Source organism: Taudactylus pleione, unplaced genomic scaffold, assembly GCF_031769625.1.
Source record: "Taudactylus pleione unplaced genomic scaffold, aTauple2 ptg000482l, whole genome shotgun sequence".
Taxonomy (NCBI): domain Eukaryota; kingdom Metazoa; phylum Chordata; class Amphibia; order Anura; family Myobatrachidae; genus Taudactylus; species Taudactylus pleione.
In genome coordinates, this window is record NW_028284884.1 from 1,327,084 (window position 1) to 1,345,048 (window position 17,965).

Below are 17,965 nucleotides of genomic sequence, written 5' to 3' on the forward strand. Positions count from 1 at the left end.
GATTAGCATAAAGATGCAGACATGCCGCAGTCACGGCCGCATCTGTGTGTGACTCAGTATCAGGCCCACAGAGTGGCCACAAGTGGATTCAGAAGCCTACACAGACTTTGCTCTTCTGTGCACCAGCCAAAAGAGCTAAGTGACTGAGCCCAATCCCATCATGTGGGCAGAGGAAAGCATGTCTCATATATTGTGCATTGAAGTGACTGAGAGAGTATAGGATCGTCTAATTTGCAGTGTGGTGAACCCCTTAGTAATAGTATTGTAACATTTTGGATATTATTTTGTGTTATATTTATTTATATATAAAAGAAGGATCTGTCTTTTATCCACTACGTTCCTATCCTAAATTGTTTAATTAACCTACTTAAACATACTGTACCAGAAAGGCAAGTGGCAATGCGTAAGGCTGATCTAGAGGTAGATCAGTCAGTTGGCAGGGCAAAAACATTACCTTGGCATCCTCAGATGGACAGTCACCAAAATAAAGAACAGAAAGTAAAGGTCCCACATATATCACGTCTGTTAAAAATTACTGCACTAGCTTGTTACTACCTATATATAAGTACACCAATTTAATTTGTTAATAGAAGTCCAGACTACAGTTATATCTGACCTTTTTGAAATCTTTTGAATTTTCTTCCTCAGTCTTACTCCCAAGTGATGCCAAGCGATTCTCCCGTCGAGTATAGGCACTCACTCGTGCAGCACGGTCACTGTTACTGTCTGTTGAAGCAAGACTAGAACTTCCAGAGTCCAACCTGGAATAAAATAATGCAATGTCTAAAACAATAATGATAAAAATGCAATAATATTATACATTCATTTGTAACATTTCCAGTTGTCATATTAAAAGAGAAGTATAAACTAACACATAGGTAAACTACATTATCATATACTTGGTTATCAAAAGTGGATGGCTTAGAATGGTATGCGGTCAGGAAGCCGGCTGTCGAAATGTCGACCGCCGGCTTCTCAACAGCGTAATCCCGGCAAGGGATTTAACATAGGCGTCTGCATAAGTTTAATGGGGAAAAAAGCCTTGGAACTCACTGATTTATAGGGAATCTAATTATATATATAGTTAGCTTTATTTTTTCTTTTGGATTTACATTCTTTGTACTCCATAGTCTATAATGTTATATTGTCACTTTTCCCTCTTCTTATGTTATGAGTAAAAAGGTCATGGTTTTATTAACTACTAAAATATTTAATTTCTGAACAAAACACAAATGTATTTATTTTTATGTATTTTTTATGACTCAAAATACAAAAATAATTGTGACTCTATTAGGACAATTAGGACATATTCCATCAATGGTGGGAGTCGCAGTGTAACTAAAGTTTATCTTGCGGTTCCCACCATTGAGTTCAATGGAGGGAGCTGTTCATTGGCTGAGAGGTGGGGCCTGACCTCTCTCAGCCAATGAACGCTCAGACCTGGAGCTTCAAAGGAGGAAGCCGCGTCTGTGCGCTTCATTCGGGAAGGAATATTTAACCTGGTTAGGATGAATATTGCTAAGTACGATGGTCGCGTTTATCATTTTGTTATTTTAAGAAGACCCATGGATGCCTACTGGACAAGGGGACCACTCAAGTTAATATAGGTGAGTATGTGTGAGTGTGTATGTATGTATTAAACTTATACTGTGTAAGGTGTGTGTGTGTGTGTTTCTTACAACATTTCTTTACAAGTGAACTACAGGTCCCAGTGGGCCCTTAATGCCCCGCATGCTGGTACTTGTGGTTCTCCAAGGGCCAGCATGCGGGGGAGGCTTGCTGGGACCTGCAGTTCTACTGTAAAGACAATGTTTATATTCTTCTATTTTTACACTACACTATCACAATCAACCCACCACCCACCACCCAGGGAAGACGGGGATAGCCCCGGCTATCAGCCTAGGCTAGGGGTGCCCTGGAGAGGGAAAGACCCCTTTATTGAAGGGGTCTCCAAATCCCCTGGGATCCCTGGCCTGGGCTGACTAGCAGTCAGGGCTGATACTGTGGTGATACGGCTCCCCTGGCTGTGGCATCAGTCCCCCTTTAGAAGGGTCCAGGGCTGGTTCTGTGAATTACAGGGAGACCCTACGCAAATTTTTCCCTGTAATTCCAGAACCAGCCCTGCTTCCCATAGCCCAGTGCTGGTTGTACTGAGTACAGGGAGACCCTATGTAATTTTTTCCCTGTACTAAGTCAACCAGACCTGGGTTTGAACAGTCCGGGGCTGTTTTTTTTTTTTTGGGGGGGGGGGGACCTCACATCATTTATTTTTTTACTTTTAACTGTTTAATTACATTTTACAGTCAGATACATGCAGGCATCTCACTGATGTCTGCATGTATCTGTGTCAATCCGACCTGCTCATGCTCAAATCGAAAGCATGAAGCAGGTCTATTCATTTGGTGATTTGAAGTTCGATTTGAAGTCCGATTTTGAGGTCGATTTCAATTCGAATGATAGTAAATAAGGGTTTTGTAAAAGTACCAATGTTTTTCCGATGGTCAATTTGAGGCCGATTTGACAAAATATTCGATTTGAAATTCGATATTACATTCGATTTGGCCTTTAGAAAATACCCAAAAGCAAAATTGAATACAAATCGAATGAAAATAGCACCTCAAATCACTGAAAATGCCAAATCGACCTTTGATAAATTTACTCCTTGGACTCTCCTCGGGGATTTGTGATTTTTCAGAGCACACAGTTGGTTCCGATGTCTAATGCTGCCCATCCACTACTAGATGCGGCGTCCCCCCCGATTACGACATAGTAATTGTGCCGTCCCCCCCCCTAGGGGTGAAGTGCATACACTGAACGTTCAGACGTTCAGTGTATGCAGATCAATCATCCCCGAACATGGCAACCTGACGGCGGTCATCAGTTTGACCGTCATGTTCGGGAGATGATAGATGTTAAAAACGACAAGCGGGCGCGCGCATCGCTGGTAGTTTTTTAACATTTTACTGCCCGATTTGCGGCAGATTACCAAGCGATTGAGCGATAACAACGGTCGTTATCACTCAATCGCTAGGTTTAATCGCCTAGTGGATGGGTACCTTTACTCGTCTTAACAATTTTTATTTTTTTTGTACCTCTCCTACAAGCAGAGGGGCTTAAATTATCATTAGAACTATCAGTCATCATAAATACAGACCAATGCCTTATCCTTTCATTGCCACTTCGTGTAGTGAATGGCATATAGCAAATTTTTTGTTTCTCTAAAGCTGACTTAGCTAAAATTATTTTTTGCTTTAACAGGGTAAAAGTTGATTTTTTAGCCTCAATTTTTGGCCTGACTTCATAGATGACGTTGACGGCCTTGCATCATCATCATGACTGCTGCCGGCAACTACAAGACTGGTATGTGGATCCTGCTCTCCGGTCATGTGACTATCCTCCATACTCACTACGCACACAATCACACACAAAAAAATTGTTTAACACTGGGGTGAGCCCCTGAAAGAGGCAGCAGCCCCTTGACAGATAGCAGCACAGCACCCCTGCACACCTACGCCGATGACAGGTGTGGCTAACACGCACACAAAAATTTTTTTTTATTGTTTTATTTGAACACTGGGGTGAACCCCTGAAAGAGGCAGCAACGCCTTGACAGACAGCAGCACAGCACCCCTGCGCACCTACACTGGCTAACACACACACACAATGGGGGTGGGTGAAGAGCACCTCTGAAGGACAAAGCACCCCCTGGACAACACAGCACTACAGCCAGCCAGTCCCTATGGACAGAACAACAGCCAGCCAGCCCCTCTATAGACAACAGCCAGCCAGCCCTTATGGACAGGACAACAGCCAGCCCCTCTGTAGACAACAGCCAGCTGTTATGGACAGGACAACAGCCAGAATCCGACAGCGGGATGATGACATTTTGCAGATCCGAGTCAGGCGGGAAAACCCGAGCTGGCTCGGATCTGACACGTATCCCGGTAGTTCGGGCGGGTTCGGATCTCAGAGATCTGAACCCGCGCTCATCCCTTTTAGGAAGCACTGGCACCTAATGAAGAAAAATCCCATAATAAGGAATGAGATACCATCTAACCCTCTATGTATATTTAAGAAAGCACTGAACCTAAAATCTAAGCTGGTTAGAAGATTTTGCCCACCAGCCCTGAAAGCTACTATGATTGTTTCGGAAGGTTTTTTTAAATGCGGTTCGTGTATGGGTTGTAAAATTTTCCAATAGTTTTGGTAATAAAGTGACTTCTGTGACTATTTATAAATTGGAACACAAGATTAAGGACTTTTTTACGTGCCATTCACAAAATGTAATATATGGAATAGAATGTTCATGTAGAAAGTTCTACATAGGGAGGGCAAGTAGACCTTTGAAAGTGTGCCTGAGTGAGCACCACCGTAATATCAAAAAGGCTTGGAGACACACGCATTATCAGTGCATTTTAAAGCGCATCAGTGCAATAGTACACATATTATTAATTTTTATGATCTTAAAAAAGTTACTTCTGGAGCCAGGGTAACTGATGTGACACAAAAAGTAGCCCAGCAAGAAATTAGTTTTATTTATAATTTTAAAACTCTCATCCCATCCGGTCTTAACAAAGATCTTGAAGTTAAATGGTTTTTATGAAGGTGATTTTATTATTTTATTAGTCTGTCTTTTGTCTTTCATTCTTTTATTGATATACTTCTAATATGTGATTCTGTATATTCAAATAGGCACACTGTCACTTTATTGTATCCAGCTATACACGATCCACAACAAAATGGCCACCGAAGATCAGCCCTAGCGTTTGTTATCTATGAGCTTTGAAACTCAGCAAAAATGAGGACCTGTAATCTATTAATATATCCAGGTATACATGAACCACAACACAATGGCTGCCGCTGACCAGCCTTAACCTCAGTTACTGATGGACTATGAGACTTTGCAAAAATGGAGACTATAACTCTGCTGGTCCAAGTAACAGAAAGGACCTTCTGACGCACTTCCGGTGACACAGGAAGCTGGTCACCGGCGGCGACTGAGGGATTAGCACAAACTGATGATGCACACCAATGGCATGAGATGGATCGGAGTGTGACTGTGATCAAAGGGAACATTAGCAGTTAGATGATCTATGTCTGGAATTAGGAATATCTTTTTAATGTGTAGGGTGGGTATAAATACCTACTCTGGGAGGTTCTTCCTTTATGCCTTGATAAATAAACACACAAAAAAGTATCAAAACGCGTTGGCTGACCTTGTGAAACTATGTTTGGGAATCTGTGGGACCTCACCTGTGGCTGGAAGAGTATACCTGGGATGCCTGGAACACTTTTCCCTTTTCTGCCTTATTTGTCTACTACTTCATCGGGTAGACCATTATATTTGGTGAGGAGCCATCTTTTCCTATTTTGTGACGAGTTTTTTTTTATGTTCTATGGAATGTGATCTGTTTTAATAACAGTATTACGCTCTGATTTTGTCTTTGCATAAACCACTCATTGGAGGAGTGAACGGAGGACTAAAGGGAAAAATATAGATGGAAAGTGAATATATCCGCTCCCACATGTGCCTTAGTGTCTACAAATTTATGTAGAACACTTTATCTGGAAGGCAAAACGTTTTTGAGATTTTGAACTAGTTATTAAACATTGTTAACAGGATTATACTATGAACCCTCTTTTTTTATATGCTTGAGTCCTTATCCAGATCACTGAGTCTACTGGCTGCTTGTCTAGAGCGCACTTGTCAGATTCACAATTCTTTTCTGGTAATATTACCACCAGCTGTCATCTGTGTTGCTACTACCCACTTGCCAGGGCTGGACTGGTCATCGGGCACTTCTGGAAAATGTCAGAAGAGACAATGACCTGATGGTCCCGCCAGAAACCCTGGCTCAGAAGCTTCACTACCCTGCGTTCTGTTTGGCAGGCATACTATACTGTAGCAGTATTTAATTTAGAACCGCATCGGCTCAGTGCAACAATAGGAAAAGATTTATAAACTTCTGTAAACCCTCCCTAGTAACCCCCATAGTGTAGACGGAGGAAAACTACAGAAGTGCGCATGCGTGAGAATTGGCGATGATACACAATGGTAGGTGATGATGTCCGGTGCTTCTCCTTTTAAGCCCAGGTTCAGTAGGAACAAGCGCTGCAAACACCAGTGGATTTGATTCACTGCAGCAGCAGGCAGTGCGGCTAGTCATTGGGATTCTCAGAAAGGAAGGAACTGCACAGTTTTAATATATTCTGCTGTTGTTACTGCGGTCAAGTAAGTTAATTTGCAGTTACTGTGGCCGAGTAAATTAATTGATTATCTAAATGATAATCCCACAACACACGGAAAATAATGATATATAATACTAGGACCATGTATTGGCACACTGTATACCTACCGGGGAATGATGGTATGTGTGTGTGAGGGGAAGGGGGTTTGAGGAATGGGAGGGGAAAAGACATCAGTGTACCGGGACCTGAGATTTCTGTTGCTGGCTGTGCCCATGACACATCGCTTGAGGCTTTGCCACTTCCCCGTGAGATATGGCCATGCCTCTTTCACTTGCGTGTCTACAGTGCGCATTAGGATGATGGGGCTATTCTAAAGCACCAGTCCATCCTAGCCCCTAGCTGTCATTTGTGTCTTTGCTACTACTACTACTACCCATAGCTGTAATCGGTGTCCCTGCATGTGTTATGAATAGAGACTGCTAAAATGAAATGGTAACTAAACTCTTACAATTCCAGGACAGTATCGACGGGGCAGCGAAGTATTGGCTGCCTTAGTAGTATTTTCTTAATAAATTGTGGTGGAAAGAGATTTTTTTAATAACCACAATAAGTGGCAATAACAAAATTGTCCTTATCGCTGGAGAACGCCCATGTGCTCTAGACATTAAACCACTTTTGAAGGATGGATCGCTACACGAGAGTTAATGCTGTGTTCATGCCCTCTGGGCTACAATTTGCCAGCCAGTCCCTGCCTGGTTGTGATTTAAAGCAGTTTCTGAAAATCAGTTGTCTAATTACATTTATTACATTTTGTGAGGCATTATTACTAGAATATGCATGCAAACAGACTGCTTTGCATTGCACTTAGCTAACTCATTTTCACCACCCATTATATATATTTTTTTTCTCTTTATTCTAAATAAGTTGGAGGAGGGTATATTAGCAACACAATTCTTTGGTTTAATAGCACTAATTCTTTTCTTGTACAATTGACTTTGCAATGTGCGTTTGTCTGAACACATTATCCCAGCCAGATTTAGGTTTATTGCTTTATTTCAATCTCAGTTTGACCACCTTTGAGCATGTGTTAATCTTTATTATCCCCCTGAGGATAACTATCACGTTACAGCACCATAGTCTCAGCATCCTCAAACTGCTGTGAATAGTAAATGGGAAATCAATTCAAATCATTTCATATGTATTTCATTTTCACCACTGCTAGGACCTGTCTTTTTGTCCACAAAAACCAAAAAAGTATAATGAAATACAGGAAACTCTGGGGTTTATCAAGCAGTGAAAGAAGCATGTATAAGTCATACTTGCCTACTCTCCCGGGACTAGTGGGAGGCTCATGATTTTTCGGGTAACCCCCCGCAGTGTAGGCAGATCTCCCGCGGAGATTTCCAAGAAATTTGCAGGTCCGTAGGGAGGGGACAGGGCTAAATTACACAAATCGCATCATTTAGCCCCGCCCCCTCCTCATTGACACCCAGATCGTGGTGTTAAAGGGGCGAGGCCTAATGACGGCTATAGCCTGGTCTCACCCCCTGAAGCTGAAAGCAGCAGGTCCTCTCCGGCTGCTCCCGGAAAAGACTACTGAAAAGTCGGTAAGTATGTAATAAGTGGACCAGTGGAGAATTGCACAGAGCAACCAATCAGCTCCTACCTATTATTTTATAACCTGTACTTGATAAATGCTACTTCAAAGCTTATTGGTTGCTATGGGCAACTTCTCCACTGGTCCAGTTCTCCATGATACATAAACCCCTCTGTGTCAAACTTTTTCGCATGGCATCTACTCACTCGATGCTCACCACAACTCCCCCCCCCCCCACACTGTGGAACACTGCGGCCCGTGGGTAGGATGGCTGGACAGTTCCAAAGCGACACAGTTGGGAGGTATGCAAACACGCTGTTTTGGCTTAAAGGAATTTTTACTTTTTTTTTTTAGATTAACTTTATTTCTCTTCACACAAATTGTCATTCTCTACAAAATGATAGTCATTCCATCTAATATTGACTTTTATTAGAGGAATGGATACACAGACTATGCTGTTTTTAACTTTGTAGCTTTCCTTTGTCTACTGTTTTTCATATTTATGTTTCATGAAATGCAATAACCTGGATTGCTTTTAAGCATACTTGCTGACTTCTAAGTTTTTCTCCCCAGGAGAAGCTCGGGGAGGAGAAGCAGGTTGGCGGTACTGGGGGCGGGGCCGGACGGCTTGCGTCATTAATCCCCGTCCTCTTGCGGTAATTTGCAACGAACACAGCATATTTAAATAGGAGGAGAAGCCAAATGATGCGATTCTCATAGAATCACGTCATTAGGGCTCGTCCCCTATTCATGGACTCTCCAATTCCGGGTTGTTATCCCCATTCTGCCCACTTCACTAGGAAGTGGGCGGAATGCGGGAGAAGTACCTACTCTCCCGAGGGAGCGGGTTGTTATCCAAAAAATCGGGGGCCTCCCGAAGTATGCTTTTAAGTTATAGGAACAAAATCTGGCAATGCAACAATGTGTTTTCTGGGGGTAAACTGGGGAGGGGAGTGTTAGAGGCAGTGGCATATCTTTAATGGCTACAGGGTATGCAGTGTACATGGGCCAATGGGTCTAGTGTGGGCCCTTCACCAAATACCCTGCACCCATGAGATATCCGCCAGTGTGTCCGACCAGCAGACCCCACTATAAGTGCTCCGGTGGCACCATCTTTCTATGATGTATTTTACTAACTAACTTGCTGCTTGGATCAGGGCCGGATTAAGGCTATAGGGGGCCCGGGGCACATCAAACAGAGGGCCCTATTACAGAGGTAGGCAGATTAATTATCTCTCTCTCACTCTCTCCCTAATATGTATTTTGTTACCATATAATGTGTGTGTGTGGGTGTATGTTCTGCCGTATATGCTCCCAAATGGTATTACTATACCCCTCACCCCACATAGTGAGCCTGATTCCGAGGTGGGTGCAGCTATGGTTACCAACGGGGGACGCATATTGGAATTGCACGGAGATCTATGCAATTTCAATAGGTGTTCCTGGGCGGGGACGTAAATGGCGATGGGCGTGTTGGTGTCGGGTGCAGTTTCACTGGCACCGCTGCAGACATTCTGAGCAACCATAAGGTGCAGTTGATGTTCAATTGATGGTGCGTCTTCATGTGGGCATTGGCGGATTTGTTTTGCGGCCGGTGGGTGTCTCAATAAGGTGCCTACCGACCGCGGCATTAGCATCAAGCTGCTACTGCAAATCCATCCACCTCTGAATCAGGCCCAGTATTACTACACCCCCACCTCATCACCCAGATGGCAATAATATACCACCCATAATATTACTGCACCCCACCACCCAGAAGGCAGTAATATCCCCCCATAATATTACTGCACCACCACCCAGATGCCAGTAATGTACCCCCCATAATATATCTGCACTCCCACCCCACCACCCAGATGGTAGTAATATACTCCCCATAATATTAATACACCCCCCATCCCATTAACAGTACCCCCACAGATAACATTAATGCACCCCACCCCCAGACTGTATTAATATACACCATACACCTTCTCATACACTGTACTTACCTCAGCAGGAAGATCATGGTGTCCTGGTCTCAGCAGACTGTCACTGCAGAGCTCGGAGGAGGAGAGAGACAGGCTGCCCTACACAGACAGGGGACACGAGGGAGAGAAGAGGACTGGGTGGTGGGTGGAGACTAGGGGAGGAGAAGGCTAAACACAGGGTAGAGTGGGGGAAAGGGACGGGGCTTAACGGAGGCAAAGGGGCGGAGTCTCAGCCGGGAGGCCTCAGGGAAGAAAGAGGCTTCCTTACTGCAGCGCACTCACAGCCCTGCATAGTTTACTGCATACAGGGCCAGGACTGGCAATACAAATCCCGGTACACTGATATCTCTGGGGGACCCTCCCTCCCAATCATCTCTTACCTCCTCTCCCCCCTCAACCCGACCCCTGTGGATGGCTTAAAAAAAAAAAAAAGATATAGATTTTATATATATATATATATATATATATATATATATACACACACACACAGGAATATCGTGGGCGGCACTCAAAGGACTTCAATATTTGAATAGTAAAACAGGAGACACTACTCCAAGCGTAGCTTAACGTTTCAGTTGCTTTATCAACTTTCATCTGACGAAAGTTGATAAAGCAACTGAAACGTTAAGCTACGCTTGGAGTAGTGTCTCCTGTTTCACTATTCAAATATTGAAGTCCTTTGAGTGCCGCCCACGATATTCCTATATACACCTGAGTTGTGTACTTGCGTCACTGCCCGGGAGGGATGGCACCAGGGCCAGCTGTCTTTGAACGGAATTGAGTGCCGGTATTGTGGAACTGTATATATATATGTGTGTATGTGTATATATATGTGTGTGTGCATATATGTATGTGTGTGTGTATAGATAGATATATATATATATGAGTATATGTGTGTGCATATATATATATATATATATACACACATATACACACACACACATTATATATATATATACACATACATAGATATATATACACACACACACATAGATATATATATATATAAACACACATACATATACACACACACATAGATATATATATATAAACACATACATATACACACTCATATATATATATATATATATATACATACAGACACACACATACATTATATATATACATGCATGCATACATACACACACACTCATATATATACATACACACTATATATATATATATATATATATATATATATATATATACACACACACATATACATACACACATATATATGTACACACACATATACATACATACATACATACATACACACACACACACACACAACATCCACTCTGCTTATACTCATTTTTATATAGTATATAATTGGAAGTAGCAGCAAAAGGAAAAATAAGCTGACTTACTTACCAAACTGTCTGTTGGTTGCTGCGTTGCCAGTGGAACTGCAAGGGAGGGTGTTTGTAGTGGGAGAGGTGGTGGTGCTGCAGGCCTGCAGTTGCTGTGCTGTAACTGACAGTACACGCGGGAGCCAGTTACTTTGTGCTCCCTGCCCTGGCTGGGGAGTCGGACTGCAGTCCCAGTGTTGCTCTTCTCAGGCCGCGACAGCAGGGAAGAGCCGGTGCCTGGAGGGAGCAGCGTGATGACGTCGCGCGTCACACGCCAGTCATAAGCCCAGGCCAGTACAAGACTGCCGGACCAGACCAAGTGACAGCGGTAAGGGGGGTGTTGGGCGGCTTAATATTTTTTTTATTTCTGCCTATTTGGATGGGCAGATGGACCATTCAGTGTCTAAATAACTATTATGTTGGAGCCGACCACAAAGTTTTCTACAGGTCCAGGGGGGCCCCTTGTGAGAGGGGGGCCCGGGGTTACTTGCCCCCTTTGCCCCCCCCTTAATCCGGCTCTGGCTTGGATATGACATATTATTATTAGTGCCTTTGAGGTGAATGCTACCAACTAACCTGATCTGATCCTGGATTGATGTTTTATATTTTTTATATATTTCAATTGTTTACAGTCTTGTGCATTTCATTTTATCATGTATCATTTATTGATATTATTTCATTTTTAGTGACAAATAAAATTTATACCATTGTCCAACGCTCTCCTTATATATTTTTTGGTTCTGGAAACATATCACCAGCACAGCAGACAGCAAAGACTCTGGCACTATCACTAGTGTGCATGCACCATCTTTCTAAATATTGACAGAAAGATGGCAGTGCCGACCGGGAGCACTTAAAGGGGGGACTGCTGTACAGATACCAGGCGCTGGCACAGGTTTGGGTGGGCACTACATAATGGAGGGGCCCTGCACACGGGCCCCCTCACTTGTTAAAACGCCCCTGGTTAGAGGGTTGGCAATCTGGCATCAGTTAACAAAACATTATCTTGTCACACAATTAAAAGCCAGGTATTATTGATAAATACTGATACATGTTACAATGGAAATATATTCACCACACCTGATGGGAGATGTATGAAGGGGTGATAGGTTTAATTTCGGTAACTGCACACTTTATGTGTTACCGCTTCCCTGTATTTAATAATGCACGGAAGTGAATAGAATTATTAGCACCAATATACCTAGCTAGGATGCTGAAGTGGTGTGGCAATGTAAGTGCCACTGACCGTTCTGACAACTGCAGCTATTGATTTGCCGCACCACAGCACTGTCTGTAGCTATCGGAATATGCAGCCAGTGGCGTTATTAAGAAAAAAAATAACGTTATTGTTTTTTGTAATTATAGTCAGTGCATACAAAAAAACAATAACGTAATTCTTTTTCTTAATAACGCCACGGATGCCGCTGGGAACTTGTGACCGGTGCATATGCAAAATCAGTGCAAGCGCCGGGAGAGCGCAATTTGCCAGGCAGGTGAATTTAACACTCTTCCTCTTCAGCAAATCAACTTATAATAATACATCTGGATAGTTTCTGGACTTCCTTCACCACAATAGTAGGAGAAGCAGGTCCAGACATTTAACGTTCTTTAACAGGATTTTAATAAATCTGCCCCCTGGTGCCAAACATAATGCATGAAAATAATTAACACACGCTATTAAAGCTGTACTATACGTATATATGTTTTTAGGCTTACTTGGCTTCAAATCATATAACAAAAATAGAAAAAAACAAAACCGAAAATATGTGGCTTTGACAGTAGTTAAATACCCCCAACTGAAAAAAAACACAACAGATACAGAATTGGAAGTTACTTAAAAAAAATGTTCTTGTACAAAAGTGTATTTCCACAGATAAGATAAATCTGAGATGCGTCAGCCTTTACCTAGTCAGTATATGCAGCAAGTTTCTGACAAGTCATTATCAACACGTGCATTTGTGCACTCACTGAGCTTTACCTACACAAGACCACCTCTTCCTACTCCAGTTCTGCCTTTTCAGTTGTAAGGATTGATGTGTCCAAGTTGCGTATAACTTTGCATTTCTGCGTTGGCATGCGCCCATTTTTTCAGCATGTGAGAACAAATTCTTGCAAGATACTCTAGGCAAATTGGGAGTATGCACAACTCTTCTTATGCATCATCCCTGCGTTTGCCATATACATACACAATAATAGCATGACATGGTCCATATGACACAGTGCCAGCCCATTGCTGCATAGGAACAATCCAAATAAAATCTTACCTTGCTAATCTTTCATGCTGTGAAAGAAAGATAAAACAGATTAGTTAGATTGAAATACATCCTATTAATAAAAAAAACACAGACATTTTCCAATTTATAAACCACAATAACTTTTCCCACTGACAGGTGAAGTAAATTACATTGATTATCTGTCATTATTAAAATGACACCTGCCAAGGGATGGGATATATTAGTCAACAAGTGAACAGTCAGTTCTTGAAGTTGATGTGTTAGAAGCAGCAAATATGGGCAAGCGTAAGGATCTGAGCAACATTGCCAAGGGCCAAATTGTGATGGCTAGATGACAGGGTCAGAGCATCTCCAAACAGCAAGTCTTGTGGGTGTTCCCAGTATGCAGTGGTTAGTACCTAAAAAAAGTGGTCAAATGATGGAAACTGGAGAACCAGCTATAAGGTCATGGTCGTCCAAAGCTCGTTGATGCGTGTGGGGAACAAAGGCTAGCCTGTCTGGTCTGATCCCACAGAAGAGCTACTGTAGTACAAATTGCTGAAAAAGTTAATGCTGGTTATGATAGAAATGTGTCAGAACACACAGTGCATTGCAGCTTGTTATGTAATGGGCTGCATAGCCACAGACCAGTCAGACTGCCTATGCTGACCCCTGTTCTCTACCAAATGCATCTACAATAAGCACGTGTGTGTCAGAACCGCAAAGGAGAAAGGTGGCCTGGTCTGATGAATCTTGTTTTCATTTATATCATTTGGATGACCGGATACGTGTGCCTCGTTTACTTAGGGAAGAGATGCACTATGAGAAGAAGCCAAGCTGGCAAAGACAGTGTGATGCTCTTGGCAATGTTCTGCTGGGAAACCTTTGGTGCTGGCATTCACATGGATGTTGCTTTGACCCATACCACCTACCTTAACATTGTTTCAAACCAAGTACACCCCTTCATGGCAATGGTATTCCAATCACGTCATTTTGGCTCTGCCCACTATTCATATATGCACAATTTGTGGCATTTTCCCATGGGACAGGGCCTAGTGATGTGAATAGTCCAGTCCTGCCCCATCACCGGCCATCTATACTGTATATACATTTTTAAAGTAGGCAAGTATGACATGCTTACATACGCAGATATGTGACAACACTTCCAATTTTACTGGTGTGTTTTTTACTCTGCTGTTTGATTATGTATTCGTCATGTGATGTCATTGTTTACTCCACTGCCTTGACTACTTGATGAAGCGCCCGTCATGTGTGAGCTCCAGCCTGACTATGTTGCTAGGTGACGTGTTGTCACTTCCAAGCCAACTGGGTAACTTGGAGATAGAAGATGGCGCTGCACTCTGAAGGTGGTATCTAGCACTAACAGACATTGGCAGCAGGTCCTTTAAGTCCTGTAAATTGTGTGGTGGGGCCTCCATGTCTCTGAATTATTTTTCCAGAACATCCCACATATGCGCAATCGGATTGAGATCTGGGGAATTTGGAAGACAAGTCAACAACTTGAACTCTGTCATGTTCCTCAAGACATTCCTGAACAATTTTTGCAGTGCAGCAGGGTGCATTATCTTGCTGAAAAAGGCCACTGCCATCAGGGAATACTGTTGCAATAAGAGGTGTAGGTGGTGTGCTACAATGTTTCGGTAGGTGGTACTTGTCAATGTAACATCCACATGAATGTTCTGAAGCTCACATGCCCATTGTAGGTGCTTTCGTCAGTGCACAGGGCTCAGCATGGGCGCTCTGACAGGTCTGCGGTTACATAGCTCCATAGACAGCAAGCTGCAATGCACTGTTTGTTCTGACACCTTTCTATATAATACAGCATTAACTATTTCAGGAATGTGTGCTACACTTGCTCTTCTGTGAAATCGGACCAGACAGGCTAGGTGATCACCAGACAATAGCTACTAGAATGCCACATAAATTGACAGAATGGACTCCCCTCTTTCATATATGTGCGCCCACAGAGTTGCCGGTGACATTATGAGAGTGAGTGATGTTATGGATGCCATGTTGGGGGGAGATCTTTTCGCATCCCTGCAGGGCTGCCATCCGGGAGGGATGGGGCAGAGGTGGGACATCAATTTGTCCGCCAAAAAAAAAATCTGGAACTACAGAAAATACATCGAAAATGCGGGACCCGCATAGAATACATTGAATACATTGAAAAAGTCACACCTACATAAAATACATTGAAATAGCCGGATACACATAAAATACATTGAAGAAGCCAGACCCAGAGGAGTAGCATGGAAACATGGTGCCTGGCGAAAGTGCAGGTCATAGCCAGTGACAGCTGACATGGTGCCTGGCGAAAGTGCAGGTCATAGCCAGTGACAGCTGTTTGGGGCCGTAACTGCAGTAATAAGCTGTGCACCCTGTGGAATTTCACTGTAGCACGTGTTCTGTCAATTTAAGTAAAATGTTCAGAATATATAATACAATCTCTTCTATTGACTAATAACAATGATTCAAAGGAGCAAAAATCAGATCCTAGGTGCTATACATATATAAAGCAGTGCCAAAGCAGCTACCCCTTAGTCAGATAAAAGTCAGATCCTAGGTTATCTACATAAAGCAGTGCCAAAGAAGCTACCCCTTAATGTCAGATGGTGCATCACTGAAGCATTCTATTCCCCCAATGGGACCTCAACGCCCAGCGCACTACTGCCACTATTTGCTGTTTTTCTCTTCACTTTAGTATTCCCCCACTGGCTGGCCATACCCAACTGGCACAGTTCAGTACAGGGGGGCAGGGTAGGCTGGCTGGACTGGTGGGCCGGACAGGGAACAGGGCTGAAGCTAGGGTAGTGCGGACAGTGCCATCGCACAGGGCACCACAGGTCAGGGGGTGCTGTTTTTGCCTGTCAAATTTCTGTTTATTATGATTCTCACTTGTAGCTTCCTCTTATTTCATCCCTAGCATCAACTGGCCTCCCCTATCTCTTTCCTGGCCCTTCCCCATGAGGCCATTCCCCTTTTTTAGGTGTATTATGTCCATTTGAAAAATGAGGGGGGCACCAATGCTCTTTCTGGCACAGGGCACCAAAAACTCTAGTTACGGCTCTGACAGGGAAGACTGGCTGGGGGAGGCACAGGGCAGAGAAGGCTGGCTGGACTGGGGGGGGGGCAGGGCAGGGAAGGCTGGCTGGATTAGGAGGGGGACAGGGAAGGCTGGCTGGTCTAGGCAGAGGTACAGGGCAGAGAAGGCTGCCTGGATTGGGGGTCAGGCAGGGAAGGCTGGCTGGACTGGGGGTGCAGGACAGGGAAGGTTGGCTGGACTAAGGGGGAGACAGGTAAGGTGGGCTGGACTAGGGGGGAGGCACAGGGCAGGGAAAGCTAGCTGGAACAGGGGGGGCAGGGAAGGCTGGTTGAGCTGGAGATGGAGCACCAACAGCATTTCAAATATGGAGAGAGTGGAAAGAGAGGGGGGTCCGGGTGGCACTGGCCGCGAGCCAATCACAGCTCATGGACCGGCAGCCAATCAGGAGCGGCCGTTGCGGCCGCTCCTGATGGTCTGCCATTTCGCAAGCTCTGGCTGACTCAAGGCCGGCACCATATTTGAAATGCTGGCGGCGTTGTATCAATTCTCCCTGGCTGCCGGCGCAGCACCGCTGACACCCGGTCCGCCCTCTCCCTCTGTTCTCTCTGGGTCCGAGACTCGAGGTCCGGCGGTCCCCCCCGATGGCGCCCTGCATCCCTGGACTCCAACACATTTCTGTATAGTAAGGATTATACCTGGTAATCACAGTGATCTCCCGGCACACATTTCTATGGGGCACATATTTTAAAAGAGGGTACACTTCTCTTTCAAACAAGGGTGTCAGTATATTTCTGGTGTGTGAGATAGACAGACTTAAAGTCCTACCTCCCACCTTTTACATTAATTTTATTTTTTTACAGATCACAACGGCACTTCCTGGAACATCCGGCAGCTGCCGGAGTGTCCACATCAGTCATCCAGTTAGTTATGTTTATTATTTTTGGCCCTCGAAAAGTGGGTGTGGAGTGCCACTCATCTTCCGCAGTTTTAGTATACAGGAGGATGAAGAGTTGGACTCGTCACCTGTAGCGAATTGTTAAATATGCCTATATAAACTTGAAGTTCCAATATACACACAAACACAACCACAGATTTGCACAGGTTGGGTACGCTATCCCGGCGCTGATATTACCGGCGGTCAAAACCCTGGCAGCGAAATACCGATTTAGGAAATCCTGATGCATGCAGATAAGTATTCTAACCCTTCTCCTAACCTTAACACATCTTTCCCACAGCAAAACTGTTACCCTCCTCTCCCGCAGCCTAACCCTATCCACCCCCCCACAACCTGACCCTAACCCTCCCCCCCGGCACCTAACCTTAACCCCTAACCCTGATACTCATTATCAGGATCACAGCCCCCGGAATTCTGGAGTCGGGATTCTGTCTGCTGTGTCCATTGTGTGCACCGGGATGCCGACTATATCCAATTTATACTATATTCTATTTCAGTATGTCTTAATTCAATGCAGTAAAAAGTTCTAATCATTTTTACCATCAGCGGCTCCTACCCTCTTGCATGATTCCTGGCGCACTGGATAACACTGGCTTCTATGGACTACATCGAGCAGCCACGTAGGATT

General features: G+C 43.9%; 1 protein-coding gene and 1 long non-coding RNA gene across 7 annotated transcripts in view; one reads left to right on the forward strand and one right to left on the reverse strand.

The window, feature by feature from the left end:
* Positions 1 to 5,177, forward strand: part of LOC148502815 (uncharacterized) — a 42,726-nt gene extending 37,549 nt beyond the window's left edge. For 2 of the 3 annotated variants that reach the window (XR_015869969.1, XR_015869967.1), the window contains one exon: positions 4,693 to 5,177. This is a non-coding gene — a long non-coding RNA (uncharacterized LOC148502815). Of the gene's footprint in view, positions 1 to 3,258; positions 3,340 to 4,692 lie in introns of those variants that run through there. The other variant, XR_015869968.1, reaches the window with a different exon arrangement.
* Positions 1 to 17,965, reverse strand: part of LOC148502816 (protein phosphatase 1 regulatory subunit 12B-like) — a 107,006-nt gene that overhangs the window by 33,690 nt on the left and 55,351 nt on the right. For all 4 annotated transcript variants that reach the window (XM_088449330.1, XM_088449332.1, XM_088449331.1 and 1 more), the window contains exons 2-3: positions 13,370 to 13,386; positions 617 to 761 (exon numbers count right to left, since the gene is read on the reverse strand). In XM_088449330.1, the coding sequence (XP_088305456.1) occupies positions 617 to 761; positions 13,370 to 13,386 (162 nt within the window). The remainder of the gene's footprint in view (positions 1 to 616; positions 762 to 13,369; positions 13,387 to 17,965) is intronic.